Raw genomic sequence first — 21,455 nt, forward strand, 5'->3', positions numbered from 1 at the left:
GATTCCCTTCTTTTATTTGGTAATTCCTCTAAGTATTTGAAGGAAAGTACTGAAAACCTGGTCCTGGGAGTGGACCCCTGAGATAGGACAAAGGCACACCTTTCCATGTGCATCATAAAACCCAGCTCAAGATAAAAAGTCTTAAGTCCTGGGTTCCTTGGTACACAATCAACACAACACAATTCTTACCTAGAATCGCAGAACTAGTAAGTGTTCATCCGAGTAGTGGACCTGAGCCAACAGAGTTGAGCAGACATGCCTGTGGTTCAACATGGGAATTCTAAGGAAGATGGATCAGAGGTGGCAGAGAGGCACATGGTAGAAATGGCAACAGTGGAAGAATGGGATGACGATGAAGATCAGTGAGCCATGGCAGTGTTCTGTGATGAGACTGACCTTAGGATCCCATACCTTCCCTCTCATGCCTGCTGAGACACTTGCTGCTTCCTCAAATTCTCACTGATTTTCACACTCTTCACAGGCAGCCAGAGAATTGGGGAAGTTTGGAAATAGTGGGGCGTTGTGCATCTTGTGCACTGAATGCCTGCAGAGGGCACTGTTCACTGGTCTCTGTGATAACCTGTACTAAGCAAAGGGGAAGGTTCACCCAGAAGGATACTAACAATCCTGACAAAAGATGGAGGGAAAGAACCATAGCTCACTTGGCCAATTTAATTCCAAAGCAGTCCATTTCCCTTCTTGAGATCTTGGTCAAATAAAAGTACAAGTATCTCCAACTAAAGTAAAGAAAGAGGCAACCTTGGTTTGAAGCTTACACATTGACGTATTTTGTTTGTTTTATTTTACTTTTACTAATTTCGTTTAGTTTAATTGTTTAGTTTAATTGTTTAGTTTAGTTTGGTTTGGTTTAGTTTGGTTTGGTTTGGTTTGGTTTGGTTTGGTTTGGTTTGTGCAGGCTCACTGACTTCTCCTGTAAAGTCAGTTATCCAGCAAATGTGTCAGCCCTGTTCAAATGTTCCTTGGCCAAGTGTTCTCTAAGGAACCCAGCACCATTTCTACTTACAGCCTCCTTCTGATATTCTATAAGCTTTTGGGACTGTACTGCATAGGTCATTACAGTTGCTATAGTGCCAGGGACAGCAGGGTGAGAATTGTGACTTCTGTGATCTCAGCCCTATCTACATCTGGGCTTCTGCCTGTGGGCACAACTCAGTGGGCTGCTGCTGACTTGGAGACTAGGATTAAGCACTTAAGAAAAACATTTTAAAACAATCTGTAAAACTCCTGAGTCCACACCACGTATTAGTGTGTCTTGTCCCTGTCTCTTCTTCTGACTTAAGGTCCCATAAGGCATGGGGTGATGTGGGGTAAGCAATATTAGCTAGGGTCTACTGACTTTCCCCCATTACTAAAGCTGTTGATTTTGCTGAGAATCTAGCAGTGACACTCTGACTTCCTAACACCCTAAAAAGTCAAGTATTTCATGCCTTAAATTTTTACCAGGCCTGGATTTACCCATCCTACACTGCTGACTACTATCAAGAAAGTTATAAATCCAACTGCATCCAGTGCAAGAAACTACAGATACCAACCTGTAAAATGATCACTTTCGTCTGTGATGCATTTTAATTCCAACTCTGTAGAGTGCTTCCCAAGAACATCATGAAGATCATAAAGCCTATCATGCAGATCCTCAATCCTACTCAAAAGGGGTCTCATGTCCATGGCTACTTTCTCAGAGCACTCTGTCCCAGCCAGTCAAGGGATTTGAGTAGTGGAGCAAAGAGAGCTCAGACTTGCATTCAAACTTCCTCTTGATGTTTCCTTCTTTTTCATAAGAAGATATGTGTCCAAGGATATTAATGCAAAGCAGATGCCCAGTTGACTTTGAGAGAAAGTGAAAAAGCAAAGCTATTTGAGATATTTTATTCCATTGAACTTCCGTTTTACATAGATTTTATTCATAGTCTATACTCTCCATTCTCAGCCTCCAAATACACTCAACTTGGTTCGGATACCTTTCTTGAGTTAGTGCAAGAGTCATAGGGCATATGAGATTCTGTAATATTGAAAAACTCAAACCATCAAGATGAAGGCACACACACAGTTCACATGGAAAATGACCACTGTAGTGTACAGTAGAAATAGGCTCTGCTCCCCTCCAAAGTTAAAGTAGGTGACCCCAATCAAATCTCTTTGCAAATCCCACATCATTTTGCCTCTTCATTTTGTAAGAGAAATTGAAGTCTACAATCTGCAGCCACTGAGATACTTCTCATACCCTCTTTTGTCCAGTTTTTTCAGCATACCCAGCTCTTCCTTTGCTTCCAGGAAAATCCCTCAATTCCAATTTCTTCAGTTTACTAACTTTTCAATTGTCCAGTTCACCCTCTGGAAACTATTATTTGTAGCTTGGCTTAATCTCCTACCCATAGACCTTTCTCCACATCTCCATCCTTTCTTCCATGTTACAAAGAAAATAGCAATTTTGCTATCAAGTGGTTTTAACCCTCAGTTACACAGGAAAATGTAGCACTTTCCCAAGAGGCTCTTCAATATAACATGCCTGCCCCCCCACACACACACACACACTTCTATCCTGGAAGTTCCCACATATATCTGCTGTATGAAAAAGAAGAATCTAAGGCATTATTTCTTCATTACAAAGCTGAGATGGCCTCAAGTGTTGGGTATCTTGGGCCTTCAAAAGCTGACAAAGTGGGAAAAAAGCACTGAGCAACCCTGTGTGGAATAATTCAAGGAACAAGTAACATACTGGTAATGCTGAGAAAGAACTTTATTCACTGACATGCCCAGACACAGGTGATGGAACCATGAGAAGGAGAGGCAACCAGGCTTTCGGGAAATCCATTAGAAGAGTCTAAGAACACATAGCTCAAGAGAGATAAGGATGTCTGAGAGAGCACAAGCCAAGGTGGCTCAGTATTCAAAACTCTCTTGTCTCAACCTCGTGATACAAGTCAGCAGCAGCCCCCAGACTGCTGACCACTGCCACGGTCACAGGAACTGGAGCTCCTGCGCCTGCATCTGTGGGACCTGCGCCTGTGGTGGCTCAGGCAGCAGCCTCCCTCAGAGCTGGGGACACTGCAGCCCCCAGAGCTTGTAGCACAGCAGGAAGAGGCTGCAGGCAGACACTGTGCTGTGCTCTTTGGGGGGCACTTTGGGGAGCACTTCGGGGAGGGGCACTTGGGAGGAGGCTGGCACTGCTTCTGGCTCTGCTGGCAGGACATCTTGGCAGGAACTTGACCTAGAAGAGTAGGATAGAAGCATTATAGGGAGAAGCCTCCGGTGAATGTCTACTGACTTAGTCTATCAAGCACATGCCTCCCATGACCTATCTGCTTCCCAAACCAAGATCTCTATGAAATAAATAGGACTGTGGAGGTACACAGCTATCTAAATAAAGCATTCTCAAGACTAGAAGATAGATCCTTGTGCATCTCTAGTAAATGCACTCAGAACAATGATTAAAAAACAATCCCAGTGTCCTATGGTTTGTAGGACTCCCAACTCACTGACCGTAAGCCAAACATTCTTTCCTCCCTCATCATTACCTCCCCTACCATGGCCTGTCGTGGACCTCTTCCTAGGGTTCTAGTTCAAATCTGGCCCGTATGCTGTCCCACATACTCCCACATGATGAAGTGGTCCCAGACTGCCACTTACCAGATGCAAAGGTGATAGGAGAACTTCTGAGCAGGCTGTGGATGAGGAATCCAGAGCAGGAGCCTTTTTATTCTGTGTAGAACTGGTGAAGCATCACACAAGCATGTTGCTGTTTTCACAACTCAGGGAGGTGACAGTGCTAGACACTTCCTAGTTTCTGGTTTCCAGTGCTTTCCTGTGCACGTGCTTAAAGAACCCATAAGGTGGAACCAGGAAGCACTAGTGACTGTAAAATCACTTCCTTTTGTTCTTTCCCAGACATTATCTAACCTTTCCCCATTCATTCACAAGTTCTAGCCCTGTTTTGATCTCATGCATTAACATGAGATGTATAGAGTATACCCATCACTCAAAAAATTGAGTACATTTGAACATGATGAGATCGCAGTTTTATCCTGGATGAATTCAAGAACTCATGCATAAGGCTCCAGCCTTTATAAGGCAAACCCCCCATTGTATTGCAGACCAAAAGGTATAGGATGGGTTCTTCTAATGCTTTCTGTGGGTGACTGTAGAGAAAAGGCAGTGCCTTATAAGGATACAACATATAGAACAAGACGACAGAAAGATATCTTAGATTAGCTTCAGACAAGGGACTTAGAGATGACAAGACTCACAACTTCTATCATTAAGAAGAAAGATCTCCCCAGGTTTCTCACTCCACCTTCAGTATCTGACAACCACCATTTTACACTATGCTCCTTTGAGTGTTATTTATTTTAGAATCCAAATATAAGTGATATCATTCAAAACAGATCTTTCTGTTTATAGCTTATGTCACTTAATGTGATATCTTCCAGATTAATTCCTGTTGTCTGAAATAACAGGAATGCCTGTCCTTTTTTCCAAAGGCTGAAAATATGTCATGTGTTCTGTATGCATTCATCCACAAATACACATTTAGGCACATTCTTTATTATAAATCTTGCAAATAGTGCAGCAATAAAAATAAGGGTGTATATATCTTTTCAGTGAATATACACACCTAATGACGTTGATGATCACATAACAGTTAATTTTTAATTTTTTTCAGGACCTCAATACTGTCTTCTACACTGGCTGGGACGTTTTACATTTCTATTAAATATCCTATTTTCCGCAAAATTCTTGGCAGCGCTTATTCTTTCTTGCATCTTTAGTGATAGCCACTCTCACAAGTGTGAGGTGATGTTTCATTGTAGATTTAATTTGTACTTCTCTGATAATTAAGGACAATAAACCTTTTTTCATACATCTACAAGCAATTTGTATGTCTTCTTTTAGGAAATATTTCCTCAGGTTGTTTCTCTGATTTTAAGATCAGGATTTTTTTTCCTTTGCTATTGAGATCTTTGAATTCGTAATATATTATTATATTAACTCTTTATAAGATGTATCGTTCACAAATACTTCCCACTTTATCAGTCTTGATTTTTTGCTTCTTTTGCTGTGCATAAACATTTTGTTTTTGTAGAAATTCATTTGCCCTGGCTTGGTTCTTTTTTATTATTATTATTATTATTATTATTATTATTATTATTTGGTTTTGTGTGTGTAGCATTTAAAGTCTAGCTTTTTGCATTTCATCTTCATTCCTTTTGTTTCATAGATCAATAGTTATTTTCTTCATTGCTTTATTCTGTATGTATACGCACACACACTTTACATATATACATACACACGCACATACACACACACACACACACACCAAGTTTTTTAACCCATTCACAAGTTGAATGTCATTTAAAATACCTTATGTTTGAAAAACTGTGAGGAAAAAAAATACACATACCATCTCTGAAATTTTCTATAAAAATATGGCTTCAGTCTTTCTTTTTTTTTTTTTTTCCAGAGCTGGGGATCAAACCCAGGGCCTTGTGCTTCCTAGGCAAGTGCTCTACCACTGAGCTAAATCCCCAACCCCCGACTTCAGTCTTACTTGAACCAATATTAAAGAACTGAGTTTCCAAGATAAACACCCAGTGCATGTTTAATCATCCAGGACAATTTTTAAAAACTTCCAACATGGTTGCATACTTTGTCCTCTCACCAGCAGTGGCTGAATCTAGCCACTCCACAGCCTCTACAGGATTCCACACTGCCAAGACCTTTATTTTAGCTGTTGCAGTGTGTACAGGTAATCTCTCACTTTGCTCTTAATTGCATTTCCTTAGTGAGTAATGACACCAATTAATAGATCCTCCATGTCCCTTCTTTGTTAAAATGTTGCCTTTAAAAATATCTTCCTATTGAAGACCAGCAGTCTCCACTAACCTGGATCCCCAGGATCTCTCAGACACTGAACCACCAACCAGGCAGCATACACCAGTTGATATGAGGCCCCCAACAGATATACAGCAGAGGACTGCTGGGTCTGGACTCAGTCAGAAAATATGCACCTAACCCTCAAGAAAGGTGGGACTCCAGGGAGTTGGGAGGTCTGGTGGAGTAGACAGGGTGGTAACATCCTCTTGGAGACCAGCAGTCGTGGGGAAGGTGTGGAACGTGGAACACTTGGAAGGTGGACTGGGAAGGTGATAAAGTCTGGACTGTAAAAAAAAAGATTAAAGAATAAAAAAAATAAATTAATTTTTAAAAAACTTCCTATTTTAATCAGATTGTTCATTGCTTTAAAATGTTCTAAACACAAGCCTTCAATTAAACATTGCTTTACTAATCTCTTCTTTGAGTTTATGAGCTTTAATTGTGAATTCTTCAAAAGCAGTAGTTTTTATTCTTTACCTGTTATACTGTTCTTTGTATCAATCTCACTTTACCTAAAAGTGGCCACAAACTCATCTTTCTGTCACAGTCTCAAAAGTACAGAAATTAGTCATGAATCGCTACAGGCATGTTTAATCATGTACCATTATCTCAGAAGTTTAAATTGTGGAGTTCAGTATTTCCCTTTTGAACTGTGTCTTTTTGTCATATATAAAAGTTTATCATAAAAATTACATAACCATTGTCACAGTATTTTGTCCTAGATACTATTTTAGAAGTTTGTGTTTGTCTTTACACATTTATCTATTATCTTTATTATATGTTTATATTATGTTATAATATCTTTTCATTTTTAATATAATATTAAATATGTTCTGATTAACATAGAGATGCCCAATTATTTCAGTATAATTTTTTAATTTGAGAATTTCATACATGAAAACAGTGTGTTTGTTATATTTGAAACCTTTTCACATCCAACTCCTCCCTTGTCCCCCCATGACCATCTTCTCTCAAATTCATGTATTCACGTACCCACCCCCCAACACACACAGACACACACACACACACACACGCATGCACACACCTTACTGACTAGAACTTCAGTTGCCTTGATTCACATGTTTAGAGATAATTACTGAGAACTGGAATCTCAGTCCTTGAGGAATAAAAGAAAAGCAGAAAAATAAAAAAGAGAAGAAAAAAAGAAAGAGAAATTTTTGTCTTCCCTCCCTCTGTAGCCTCTGATTTCCTGTAGCTCTTCATTTAGAGATCAGTTCTTGTGAAATATTCCTTTATCCATATTGACATCTCCTTCCTCCAATAAATTGCCTTTGAGTCTTCATTGGAACTGTATTTTAGGTCTAATATCATACCCTAAACAGCCTAGATCTAACTCTGTACTGCTCTCCATCTTAGGAATAAAGTTTCATTCTTCTCACTACTAGGCATGATGTTAGTCATAAGGCTTTGTTGATTCCCTTTTTCAAATTGAAGACGCTCTTTTTTGATATTTATTTGCTGAATATTTTATTATGGGTTGCTACTTCTCTGTTTCTATGGAAACGATTCCATGTTTTAGCAGCTCTTTGATATGAGCTCTAGTCTTGCTACTTCACCCATTTCTCTAGAACTGATGCCATCTGAATTTTTAGAAATTATGAGTACCTAGTGTATTTGTAATGTAATGTAGAGGGTAAGATCACAGTAATTGTATTTGCTTAAATCAAAGTAACTAAGAATGACCAAAAATTTAGGGAGTCACAAATAGACTCCACATGATTACTTGAAATCTACAAAGACATGTGTCACATAGTCATAGAAGGCAGACAGACAGTTCTGGTGACACAGCCCACCAGGCTCAGCCTCTCCTGCCCCAGCTCATGCCTTCAATGCCCAATTGGCTCAAAGGAATTAAGGAGCTTCTCCTTGATGAGTCACCCAGAAACCTTGAGTTGACCAACCACTGAAGTACTGCTCTTCAGTTGCTGCCTTATGACTCAAGATTAAGCCTGTTTGAACCAAAATCAGTTTTTGTACTTGGCTTTATAGAACAAAAAGGTCAAAAGCTATTCAGCGGTCTAGAGACCTGAATCCCCAGTGAGGTTAAATCCTGTTCTTAAGTACCTCAGAGAACCTAAAACTTATTTTATGTGTACCCTAGCTACAGTTTATCACTTGGTATATTTCCCTTTGATTAATTACAATGCACCAGTAAGGATAATCTGGGTCTCATTACAGTTGTGTCATCAGTGTCAAGCACAGAGTTGACACGTAATCGAGGACAGGAGTTAATGGCCAAGTGAGAAGAAATTCAAGGGAAAAAGCCAATGCTAGTCATTAGAAAGAAGTGGATCTGGTTTGTGTGAAGACACATAGAAGGTGTGCTATATACTCCAGTGTGCTGTGAACATTACCTCTACTAGGCTGACCTCTACTTCCTGTGTCATTACCTATACCAGTGGCTCTCAACCTGAGGGTTGCAACCCCTTTGAGGGTCAACTGACTCTTCCAGAGAGGTCACCTAGGACCATAGGGAAACACAGATATTTATATTATGATTCATAACAGTAACAAAATTACACTTAGGTAGTAACAACAAAAATAATTTTATTGTTGGAGGGTCATCATAACATGAGGAACTGTATTAAAGGGATGCAGCATTAGGAATGTTGGGAACCACTACTCTATACCAAAGCACTTCTGAAGACCTACATTAGGATGTAAGTTGTAAATTTAGAGTGCTCAGGAAAACCAAAAGGGACACTAAGCACACACATAGGGCATCGTCTGAGGCTTGCTCTGCTCAGCACAGCAGCTGAGAACAGAAACATATTTTCCACTCTTTTCTTCCTGTGTCTGCACCATTGGGTCTTCATGGAACTGTCTATCATTTCATCACTGATCTGATCCTCATTCCATCCAGTATCTAGTTACAGGCTCTCAAAAGAAAGAGAAATGGCTCTGAAACTGCAATGAGGCTAAGACCTCAAGTAAAGAGACCAAGAACTTCACACTGCAGAGGAACGTCTGGATAGTGAACGAAGTGGGAAGCTCCTGGCATGGTGGAGATATGACAGCCAACCCTAACCTGATGATGCTATATTTCTGCCTGCTCTATCTCAATTACTGACACTTCCCCCAGAGTGCTCAGGTGTGTGTAATAATTTACTGGTAACTCCTCAATTATGGATAAAGAAACTTAATATAGTGCCAGGTATCCTTTAAAGACTGCTGACCTTTGCCCTAGAACACCTGTGAAATCCTAATGGCCTGCAGGTGAGGTAAGAATAGGATAAGGGTGTCCTGCTCTGGGATTTATAACAATTTGCTTTCTGCTTTTATAAATTTCTCTTATTGCTGTGGGATTGGGATAAAGGAATCTTTTTATTACTAAACAACTGGAAAGAAAACTAACTGAGGGAAGTGAAACCATTTTCTTGTCCAGCTGTGTGTTTTGGAGACAATTGTAATGTTTACATTTGATGCTCACCTTTAGCTCCTTTCAGCAAGACATGCTGTTTGGCTATAAAGATGTTGTTCACCTCATTCATTTAATCTATTGATTTCAGTCTGTCTTTGTTTTTTCCCAGTAGATTTGAATGTTGCAACGGTATGATCCAATGAGTTCCATACACATCAGCTTTCCTCATCCTCTTCAGTTTTTTAGCTGAGAAAGGAGATAATACATTAGCATCAGTTACTGTAAGAATGAAAGGAGCCAAATATAATTGTTTAAATTATCATATAGGTTTTAATGGCCATGTAAAATGAGACATCTTTACTATGACAATTTTCATTCACAATATGATTAATTTTAAGATATAAGTAACTGTATACTGTGCATCACCTGCTTTTTATGGGTTAATTCTAAGCCATAAATATTTCTCTCTGTAAGAGAACACAAATATATAGTGTGATATTTTAATAACCAAAAAATTTAAATTGTATGTGAATTACTAAAGTTGTTAACTATAGCCCAAACTACATTTTATCCTAATATGATATTACATTAATTCAGTCAGATTTCAGCTCACAAGAATTTACTAATATCAAGCAGAAGGCCTCTTCATCTGTGTAATGCAATTGTTTTTTATTTATAGTTAATGACTTGCTTTTGTTCTTCCGTATCGAGAAACTCCACATCATTTTTAGGCACCATGAGGTTACTCAGGGACTGTCACCAAACAAGGCCTCACACTTCCTCATAACTTCCCAGGTGCTCTACTGCTGGAGCTCAGCGGGCAGCGGAATGTGTCATGTTCCTGAGGCAGTATGGGATTTGTGGACAATATTTTATGATTTAAGATTTTTTTGTTTGATTGTGTGTGTGTGTGTGTGTGTGTTGTGTGTGTGTGTTGTGTGTAGAATTCATTCACAATCATGGCAAAGAAAATAATAAGATACAATATTCTCCAAGATATGCAACACAAAAGAGGAAAAAGAAAAGGAGGTAGAAAGAAGGGAGGGAAGATGGAAGGAAGGAAGGGGAGTTTCCTGGAGACCTCATTGGGATGAATATGAACAACCCTTGTTCCTTGTTCCTGGTTCAATCCTTAGTTGGACTTTATGGGTGTGCAAGAGAAAAACACTGGACATGTGTCCAAGTAACACTGCCTCTGGTTGTGAAATCACCAGGTGACATCACCAGCTGCACGGGATAAAAGAGCTCCTGCCCTGCGCTCCTCTGCCACGACATCCTCAGACACAGACTTCTGCCTCCTTTGAATCTAGTGAGTATCCAGAGGGATGGGCCTTGGAGTGAGACGTTGGAAGGGAACATTAAGAGCGTAGTAATAGAGGGAGAAATAGTAAGATACTTCCATAAAAACCCAAACATAAGTGAAATAGGGGAAAAATCAATTTCTAGCATTCAATTTAAAAACAAATGAGTTTGTAATAGGTGAGTATTTAAATAGGTAGAATCAAGGGGGTTGACAAGAATTCTACAATCCACAAGCTCAGCATCCACTTGGCACAGCTCATGCCCTTCCCATTCAGGTATTCACATGTACCCTATGACACCCCGATTCCTGATTGCTTTTTTTCCCCAAACACAGGCACCTGCCAGGTATTATTCTTCAAAGATAAAAAAAAAGCCAGATGCAAAAACAAACTCAGTCTGTACTTCTAGAGCCTAGGAAGCAAACAGAATGGGAGGCACCTGGCCCCGTCTACTGAATTCCAACTGCATCAGCTTTCCCTAGTTCTTGGAGCACAAGGAAGAAAATACCAGAGATGAAGATACAAAACTCTGTAGATTACTAACAGTTGTTTTCTTTCCTAAACCAGGCCTACTGAATCCTGCCAAGATGTCCTGCCAGCAGAGCCAGAAGCAGTGCCAGCCTCCTCCCAAGTGCCCCTCCCCGAAGTGCTCCCCAAAGTGCCCCCCAAAGAGCACAGCACAGTGTCTGCCTGCAGCCTCTTCCTGCTGTGCTACAAGCTCTGGGGGCTGCAGTGTCCCCAGCTCTGAGGGAGGCTGCTGCCTGAGTCCCCACAGGCGCAGGTCCCACAGATGCAGGCGCAGGAGCTCCAGTTCCTGTGACCGTGGCAGTGGTCAGCAGTCTGGGGGCTCAGGCTGTGGTCACACCTCTGGGGGCTGCTGCTAACCTGGAGCATGATGCTGAGACATGAGAGTCTGGAGGAAACAAGAATTCTGTGGGTCAAGGAAAGCCCAGCCTGTTTTGTCTTGTCTGATCCTGGAGAGCATTCTCTACTTGTGTGATGCCTAGGGCCCTTGTTCCCATTTCTGATTCTGACAAACAATAAAGCTTCTATCACCCATCACACTGGTATGTCACTGTCATTGTTCCCTGTCCCTTCATAGGTGGCAGGTATGTGCCCCTACCCTCCAACTCCTAATTGCGGCACTACGCACATTCAGAGCATAAAAAAAAAGAAAAAAGAAAGAAAAAAGCTCTTTACCAGGAAAAGTTTAGAGATCTAACAGAAATGTTAATGTTTACTTGGGTTGAATCAACAGAAGAGGAAATGAACAGGACTGGGATCTCTAACAAGGAACGGTATGTCCTATGACATGTAGAGTGTATATTCATCTCACAGTAGAACACAACTGCTATGAGGAGCTACTGTTTGCTTTGATGAGTGACTCTAGTATCTAATTAGTAAATAATAACTTTGCAGTTAGGTAAGTATTCAAATAGAGCAGCCAGTTCTTTTTAGGTAGGGACCTTGTGGTTTCCTGAGGGGTGTCTAGAAATACCCAGACACAATTTTTCCCATAAAAAAAATGCACTTCAAGTAAAGAAAATACAAATTAACTACCATTAGTTTAATCTCACTTAAGTCATTACGGCTACTGGGAAGAAAATAAATGATAACATATCAGGCAAGGCTGTGGAGAAGAGTAACTGTGGTGGAAATGTGAGAGAAGCCACTGTATAAGTCAGAATGTAAGCTCCTCAACAATCAAAACCAGAACATCCATGTAACCCAGTCATACTGCTTCTGGGCACATACACAGAGCAGTTTTTAATCCAACCCCAGAGATACTTATACATCCATATTTATTGCTTATCTATGCACAATAGCAAAAAAATGGAGCCAACCTACATGCCCATCAACAGAAGAATAGATAATTAAAAGATGTAAAGTGTTTCACAATAGAATTTTGCTTACCTATAAAGAACAATGAAATTGTGAAATATGCAAAAATATGAATGGATCTGTAAATTATCATGTGAAGTGAAGTCACCCAGATTCAGAAAGGCAAAATCGGGTTCTCTTTCATAAAAAGATATTTTTAAGGTTTGAGTGTATGTGAGTAAAAGAAAGGAGTGTGCTAGTTTTAGACTGTGAAACAAAATCAAGAATATGAAATAAGAAAATTCAGGGTAGGAAAGGGGCACAAGAAAAAGGAAAATAAGCAAGAAACTAGGGAGGTGTGGGAGCAAGAGTAGAACAGGTGGCAAGGAGAGGAGAAAAGAGAACTTTTTTTAATAATTAAACATAAACCTTTGTATGCTAATAAAAATTTTAATTGAAATTAGTTTGGGCTTACGAAGAAGGTTGCTGGCCTTTTGTGGGTAGATGTCAGAAAAACAAATCACAAGCTAGCCCCTACAGCAAGGAATATCCATTCCAAGTACCAGAAGATCAAAGACTGAAAAACATCCAAAAAATCAGTCAAGAAGTAAAGACCATTGGTATAGGAAGTACAGACACAACAAAACTCTAACAGAGAGGCCAGGTGAGCAAATTCAAGCTAAAACAGAGTAAGTCAAGAGGACAAAGGGAGCTGCTGATTTAGAAAATGAAATTCTAACAGGTTGAATATCATGCAGTTAGAACAAGGAAGAGGGGAACAGAGAAATGCTGGCCAGAATATGAATATATTTAACTGTCTGATCAGTAGGTTACTAGAGATTATCATATGAAAAACTCTTAAGAGGTAGACACTCAATTCTGTAAGTAACCTATAAGGTCATTTCTCAGAAAGTGCACACATCTTACAGTGGAGAAAGTGCTTTGTCCCAGGACCCAAAATGCACAGCTTATAAATCCCTGCTCTTAGCCACATGGCACTTGATCCTCTCTTGAGATTTTTCAAGACCTCTGCAGAAAGAGTATTCTTTTATTGAACCTCTACCAAATTGATTTTTCTTCTTATATTTAATTTTTTATATTAAGAACTAATATCCTAATATATCACTCAAACCCACTTTAAATAATCTGGCTCCTACATTTGGAATCTAGAATGTGAGACTCAATATTCCTCTAAATTGTCATCATTCCCTCCACTTGTCTCATTCACTTGCCAGACACTAAAGAATATGACTGTGAAAGAGCTGCCCACCAAACCCAGGAAACTGTAGAGGTTTATTCAATTTATAAACCAAGCCTGGAAAATATCTGATTACTTCTATCCCAAGATCAAAGGACTCAGGGTTTTTTAATCTTTATAATTTAATGAAGAAAATGGGTTCCAAAGAATGACATGACATAACCTGGACAGGTCCACATGGAACCCATTCTCTGGAACAATCCAACTCCCTAAAGTGGGACCCTCAGATGCCATGATTAAACTATGACCACAAGATGCTCATAACTCACTACTGAAAAACTGTTGGGTATCCCTTCATCATGGGCAAGAATGCTGTCAAGAAATGACAATGAAAACAGTGTGGATTAATGGGCATAATTCATGTTCCAAGGGTCTGGTTAAGGATCAGAAAGAAATGTATCTCCAGTGTTAACAGGAAATTTTGAAAAAGTTAATTTAAATGCACTTTGTGACTGTCAGGTGTACACAAAGACTCTGCTACATTTATTTTTTATTAATCAGCTGATTCCCTCTCTGGATCCCAACCCAAATGAGGTAGCTCCTTCTGGCCTATGACTGAAGCTTAGAGGTATGCAAATTGGTAGACTCACAAGTTTTTAGGAGATGATGTTTAGGTCTTGATCTGACATCAGGACTACATTGTGCTTTCACCACACAGGAGCCTTGTCTGTCCTGAAACACCCATACCTTAAGACAGTTATCACCTATAGAGTTCAGGATGCAAAGCCAGTAATTCTGAGCTCCTGAGTCAGCATTTTTACTGAGCATATTATGCTGCTCCTACTATACATAAAGTTTTATTCTTCAATATGAGCTCTATGTGTGCAGTCTGGTCTCAAGAAACCTCTTTGCTTCCTGGGTTTCATAATGACTCTCAGTACCCAGAACCAACTACTCTGCCCAACTATGGTGTAATGGAGCTCCTCATCCTACTCTTCCTTCTGCTTTCCCAACACTGTCACATCTGACACACTGCTGACCTCATCTTAGGCACTCCTATGTGACATTAAATGACAACATCCCAAACCATAGGGCAACAAAAAATTGATACATGGAAACTCTTACCTAAACCTGATTACGCCTTTGGTGTTCATCTGTGAGTCTGTCACTCGATGCACTCACATGACTACTTGACTCTCTGTCCCGTTACACAGCAAGTTATCCAACCAGGACTATGCATATGCATTTCTGCTTAGATGTGTTTATCATCTCATGGGTTAAATGTCTACCACAGTTATCTGGTTTGTAATATCAGTTTGAATTCTGTTTATATATGGATCACATCATAAATTTGGATGTCATTCTTGCAAAGGGACTATGCTAGTTTTCTCCATATCATTCCAATTTTACAATATGTGCTGCCAAAAGCAAGCATTTTTTAAATAACTAAAGAAAGTCAGAGCCAGAAAGATGGCACAACAGTTTAAGGGCAGGAGCTGGTCTTCCTGATGATCCAGGATCAGTTTCTGGCATCCACATTGTGTATCACAATTATCTGTAGATCAGTTCTAGGGGATTTGACATCCTCTTTTACCTCCATATACATGGCACACACATAGTAAACAGACAGACCTATGTAGAAGTAAAACTGAACTACCCATAAAAAATAAAAGAACATAAACAAGAAAAAAGTAATTTTAAAGAAAAGGAAAGCAATCCTCAGTGAGGTAGAGAAGCAAATACTTAGGAGGCTTTAGGGCACTCCTCAGGGAATTTTCATGCTCCTTTCTCCTTTCCTTTCTTCAATAACTTTGAGCCTGTGAACAAAAAACAAAAGGTCTTGTGATAAGGTCCTTGGTCCTGAACTCTGACTCAGGAATCATTCCCCAAGATGTTCATGTAGATACATAGAGTGCTAAGCATCGGTCACTAAGGTGGCCTAGTACCAGCTCCAGGGAAAAATCCTTGGGTCTCTTGGTGGCTGTAAGCATGTGAGAAGTTGGAGATGAGAGTTTGAGGGGAGGAAGAGAGGAGTGGTGATGAGAAAAGGCAGCCAGATTCTGACTAGCTGGTGACTAGTACCTAGGGAGATTTTGTCTTTAAACTAAAATACAATACACCAAGGAAATACCATTCTACAACTCAGGTTTTTACCCTTCTTTTTATGTGATTCATTGAGGGGAAAAAGAAAAAGAAAAAGTTTTCTTACTTCAGATATGGACACCAAGAGCAGATAAAACTAATGATTCTCTGAAACTTCAGTTTTGCAAACTAATATTTATTGGACTTAAAAGGCAGCTGGATCACCACAATGCCCATCCAGCATAGGGGATGAGTCATGAAAGCTGCATCCCAGAAGCTCATTGTGTGGCTTGCAGACGGCTCCAATGGATGTAAAGTCTGAATCCCAGCAATCATTACTACATACGTAAATCTTGGAGAGGGGTTTTGTGAATCCTTAAGTTTCAAGAGTATCATGAACCTTGTAAGTTGTTAATCTTGCATTCTGAACCTGGAAAAGAGCTACAAAAAGTGCTTGTACATGAGGTTGAGAGGTACCCACCATTGTTGTTTGGTTTAATTTGGTTGACTTGTTTGATAATTTGTTTCCATACATGCCTACCCTGCACCTTAGCTGCATAGTGATTTAATCTGTTTCTGAGTATCACTAGCAATACACACAAATCACAGGAGCCCAGCTTAAGGAGGGAAGACACAGATGAGTGATTAGATTTCAGTCCCTCACAGATGTTCATAAAAACTAGTTGTTTGCGGAGTGACAGGAAGTTTAGAGACACATTTCTTTCCACTGTTAATGTCTAAATATCCACTCATCTCTTTTAGCTCAAACCTGATCAATAATCCCAACAAACACTGGTTTTCTAAAGAAACGTAGAAAATATTACATGCTGTGAAGGGAATCTAGCCAGGCCAATTATGCCAAACACAACTGTCAGCCATTGCCCTTCTCCCCCATTTCCTTTAGTTTGATAAAACCCACTAAATTATAATTTTAAAACTAACCACCATTCACTTATTTGACTACTTCGTGCTCCTAAGCCTAACTACTATGGTCTAGCTATCAAAGTCTGAAGACCAACAATCAAATTGTTCTTTTGCCTGCCTAATTAAGTTGTTCAATCAAAATTTGATATCTCATCCTAGCTCTGCATTTCTTCTTTTATCTTTATAAACTTCCATTTTCCTATGGAACAACCAGTCTCCTTCCTATCCAGAGGCTCTCCTTTGTAACTGCTTACTGTCCAAGACCAGGACAAGTATCCCTTCCCCCCTTTCCCTTGTTACATTATCTTTTTGCCAATCTCATGACTTTGTCACTTCTTCCCTGTCCTCTGTTCCTCTGGGACAAGTAAATCTCCTTTGTTCTTAGAACTTGCATTGTCTTGAACAATGCCAGTCCTTAAAACTACTATATTGAAAAGGAGGAAACAATCAGACCAACAATCGAACCTCCATCATTAAGACACTGTAGAAAGAAAAGTAAACAAAGCTCAAGAATAAAAAGAAAAAGAAAAAGTGGTATTCTATACTATCTACAAGAGGAAATAATTATATATAGCCCAAATGTCAACAACTGAGACATTGAAAGAATATTAAAACAAAAGGAATAACTCTACAAATCCAGATGGTGGAAGTATTACCCAGGCAATTTCATCTCCACATTGATCAGCATTTTAGGAACAATTTTTATAAACTTTTTGAATTTTTATTTTACATGGATAGGTGTTTGGCCTCCATGTATGTCTCTTTACCACTTACATACTTGGTGCCCACAGAGGCCAGAGGAGGGTGTCATAGACCATGGAACGAGATTTGCAGGCTGTGTGAGAGCCACTATGTGGGTGCTAGAAATAAACCTCAGGTCTTCTGAAAGAGCAGTAAGAGATCTTATCCACTAAACTAAATTTAAGCTATCTCTTTTAAATAAATGCCTTATCGTGGTTTTAAGAATAAGCTAATTGAAAAAGAGCAGAACAAGAGGTTAATATGATTAAATCCCTTCAGTTGCATAGAGTCCTGTGGGGCAAAATGGAACTGGGAATGCATGTGATAGTGGGTATGGATTTTCTTCTGACAGTAATTGAAATGTTATAAAATTAGTCTCAATAAGTGTACACTTAGAATATCCTATGTCTACCAAACTGAACACCTTACACAGGTAGATGATCTGTCATGTAATGACAGTCATGGTATGTATTGCCCATCTCTCCTCCAGGTTTGTCTAAGTGTGACTCAAGTAAGTGTCATTATGGTAACAAGAAAATCTTGAATTGGCCATTAGTTCTGCTCAGTAGGGAGGAAGGAGTCACCACTGACTTAGAAGTTATATGATCTGAAGAGAATCCACCAATGAGGTAACCCTGAAAGGCTTCGAGCCTCTATCATAGCACCTGTGGGCATTAGTAAGTCCAGAATTCCTCCTAAGACATACTTTTGGATCAGCTGCTACCTTCTGTGGATAACAGAATGCCCATACTCCCTGAGATGGCATGTGTCCCACCTGGAACCCTGCAATGCAGTCCTCATATCCTTCACTTTTTCAGGGCAGGACAGGTTCTTTTCAGGGTAAAATCCTCAATGGGCACTGAGGATAGAACGTTGGAAAGTACAACAGAATACAGTTTGCATTTCATAAGATGATTCTTGGCTGAAAGTTTCTGAATATTTTGATGCCAAAACATGACAGAGGTTACTTTTCAAGTGTGGTTCCCAAAAACAACTTTCTACCCACATGGTCAAAAATGGTGCCTGTCCTTGCTTCTGAAGAATTAGAAAATAGGTGAAATCAATATTTCACTTCTGCCAAGGATCTGAGGACCCAGTGTTTTGGCAGCATAATTTAGATAACTGTGAGTCCCAGCTCTAGACAACCAAATTCTTACTCTTTCACTGTTTGTCCCATGTAAGATCTTCTTGGATCGCAGATACATTCACAATGACATTCATGTTACCTGGTTCATGAATCATGCTCCATCACATGGTATCACTTAAAGTACAGAGAAATGATTGGCTTATGTGAGAGGAACTTCCAGTAAGAAGAGCAAGTACAACATCTGGAAATCCAGTGGCCTTCAAGAAAACAGGGGTTTCCTCAAGACAGTCACGTGAAGATAGCTGGGGGCTTTCTTAGCTCTTTCTCAAAACAACTAAGACTTATTTCTTACAACATACTTATAATTCAAAGGTACTCCTAAGGTTTACTCTTCTAAAACCAAAAATTAGGGGTTAGAGTTTCCACATGACTTTGATGGAAAGCAAATATTCATTCTACAACTGGAGCTCAGGCTAAACACTAAGACTGTGGAAGATGATAGAAAGTTCTCGCACAACAGGATCTTAGACTAGAAAGCAGACGGGCCTTGTATGCAGCCCAGAATTCCCTGAAAGTAGCTGCTAATTAGAATATGGCCTTCTTCAATCCTCAAGAATGTGCCAGAGACCTGGAAGTGAGGACCTCTTAGGACACAAAGGGGGGCCACGCTACATGAAATGCCCTACATTGGGTAGAGGGAACTTGTCAAACCTACCTCCAGCAGAAAGACAGGGCATCAAGTGAGGGATGGGGTTGCTATCCCACAGTCAAAACTCTGATCCCTAATTCTTCTTGTCTGAAAGAAATGCAGGAATGGAAATGGAGAAGAGCCTGAGAAGAAGAAGGTCCAGCAACAGGCCCAAAGTGGGGACCAGCTCAAGGGGAGGCCCCAAGACCTGACACCATTACTGAGGCTAAGGGGTGTTCACAAAAAGGGACCTATGATGAGTGCCGTCCAAAAGACTCAATAAGCACCTGAGTCAGATGCGGTTCTGTGAGCCCAACCAATGAACAGAAGCTGCTGACTACTCTGTTGGTTTATGGAAAAGCTGAGGAGGAGGGCAACCCTGTAGGAGGATCAGCAGTCTCAACTAACCTGGACCCGTGAGATCTCTCAGACACAGGATCACCAACCAGGCAGCATGCACCAGCTAAGATGAGGCCCCCATAACATATACAGCAGAGGACTCCCGGGTTTGGGATCAGTCAAAGAAGATACACATAACCCTCAAGAGACTGGAGGCCCCAGGAAATTTAGAGGTCTGGTGGGGTGGATGTGTAGGAACATCCTCATGGAGACGGGGCAGTAGGGGGAGGGTTGGAGGTAAGAGATGCGGAACAGTCAGAGTGTGGACCAGGAGGGGAATAAAATCTGGAGTATGAATAAATAAATAAAGCTTTAAAAAAGAACATGCCCTTCTTCTAATGGTACAGTTCCAAAGGCCTGGCCCCATCAGCAAAGCAAGGGAATGAGAAGACATAATCTGCCATGCCGCATTGGTCCACAACATTGCCATGAGGTAGGACAGGAACATACCAATTACCCTTCCTTGTGAGCAATTTATCCTGGCATGATAAGGTTGTGGGCATCAAACAGTGCTAGTGAAATGGCCATCGAGAGAGAAAAGGAGGTGGGGGTCCCTTACTATCCAATTGGCATACGGAGCTGCTTTTTCCTTTAATAAGGATTCATATTATTGCACATGTCTCTGAAGAAAAAGCTAGTGAATGAGTGCAAAAAGACTTCAAATTGGAAACAGAGAAAGACAGACAGTCAGAGAAGGAGAGAGAGAGAGAGAGAGAGAGAGAGAGAGAGAGAGAGAGAGAGAGAGATCCTATTAAGAAATAATTTTTGTATAAGATCAATCACTGGGTCTCTGATTGTTGCTGTAGAATAAGAATAAGGTAATGGGAAAATAATGCTTCTAGGATGTCTCACATATAACCCTTTACATTTTATAAAGAGTTACAACCAGTCATAAACAGTCCACAAACACCTGCCTCTGTCTGAAAATATAAACATGTAACATAAATTAAAATAAAATTTAAACAAATTATTAGACTTTGAGCATGTACTTTTTTTGTCCTTTTTTAAATATTGGTTGTTTGTGAATGTCTGCATGTATGCCTATGTGCCAAATATGTGTTTTGTGCCCATGGAGGTGGAAGAAGGCTGGAGCTGGAGTTGTAAACAGTTGTGAATATCCACGTGGGTGCTGGGAACCAATCCTATGTCCACAGCTGAGTAACAAGTGCTCTTAACTATGAGCCATCTCTACAGCCGTGTTGGTCATGTTTTTGGTAGCTACTTCTTTTTTCAATAAAACTGTAGGTGACAAACATTAAAATTAAGGACAGTTTGCACTCTACGTAGATCTGTCTCATATATTATAAATTCTACTGAGTTGTTCTCATCAAGCAACCATCAACTCATCTCAACCTCCCTCTTCTCCAGAAGCACTATGATAAAATTTCTGAGTTCTGTGAGATCTTCTGAGGAATTCATATCATCGAGTCAACTTCATGGATCAACATTAGCATTGTTTTAGCTACTCTTCTCATCATCAGAACTCAAGAATATAGGCAGGGGTTACAAGCAGGTAAGGCCGTATACTCTGGATTACATATAAGGTGAGGCAAGGTTCACACCAAAGGCTCTGCAACTGAAGCCTAATGACATAGCACATAGGTAGAAAACAGCATTTGCCATGTGATACATGACTGTATTTAAAACTGTGTGAATTAATATTTTCACCTTTGTCCTAATAGAACATGATCTACCCAAGAAAAGAAAATACAATAGTAACCGATGTCATGTCTTCCTATCAAAGCCATAGGTACAGAGTTTGTATTTTAGAACATAAGCTTAGTAAACATGGTAAAGGTATTAGAAGATAGCTTCATCCCTTCCCCTTACTAGGCAGGCCTGGGTGAGAAGTCACAGAGACATCGTTTCCTGGTTCCCTACTGATGGTGATTGTACTAGGAACACAGAGAGATGAAGAATGGATGGACCTGACTCTGTCA

General features: G+C 40.0%; 2 protein-coding genes and 1 non-coding gene across 3 annotated transcripts; 1 reads left to right on the forward strand and 2 right to left on the reverse strand.

Annotated features, from left to right (window-relative positions):
• Positions 1-2,740: 2,740 nt before the first annotated feature.
• LOC134485747 (late cornified envelope protein 3B-like) lies at positions 2,741-4,274 on the reverse strand. Its single transcript, XM_063282772.1, has 2 exons — positions 3,649-4,274; positions 2,741-3,229 (listed from the first exon to the last, which is right to left on the reverse strand). Exon 2 carries the CDS (start codon positions 3,210-3,212, stop codon positions 2,943-2,945), a length of 270 nt encoding a protein of 89 aa, XP_063138842.1. The 5' UTR covers positions 3,213-3,229; positions 3,649-4,274; the 3' UTR covers positions 2,741-2,942.
• Positions 4,275-10,539: 6,265 nt separating this feature from the next.
• Positions 10,540-11,661, forward strand: Lce3b (late cornified envelope 3B). The gene is made up of 2 exons (NM_001402584.1): positions 10,540-10,583; positions 11,143-11,661. The coding sequence occupies exon 2, from the start codon at positions 11,163-11,165 to the stop codon at positions 11,457-11,459; it is 297 nt and encodes a 98-aa protein (NP_001389513.1). The 5' UTR covers positions 10,540-10,583; positions 11,143-11,162; the 3' UTR covers positions 11,460-11,661.
• Positions 11,662-14,921: 3,260 nt separating this feature from the next.
• LOC120101188 (U6 spliceosomal RNA) lies at positions 14,922-15,025 on the reverse strand. Its single transcript, XR_005501584.1, has one exon. It is a non-coding gene; the product is annotated as a U6 spliceosomal RNA (small nuclear RNA).
• Between the last annotated feature and the right edge of the window lie 6,430 nt (positions 15,026-21,455).

Source organism: Rattus norvegicus, chromosome 2, assembly GCF_036323735.1.
Source record: "Rattus norvegicus strain BN/NHsdMcwi chromosome 2, GRCr8, whole genome shotgun sequence".
NCBI classification, from domain to species: Eukaryota; Metazoa; Chordata; class Mammalia; order Rodentia; family Muridae; genus Rattus; species Rattus norvegicus.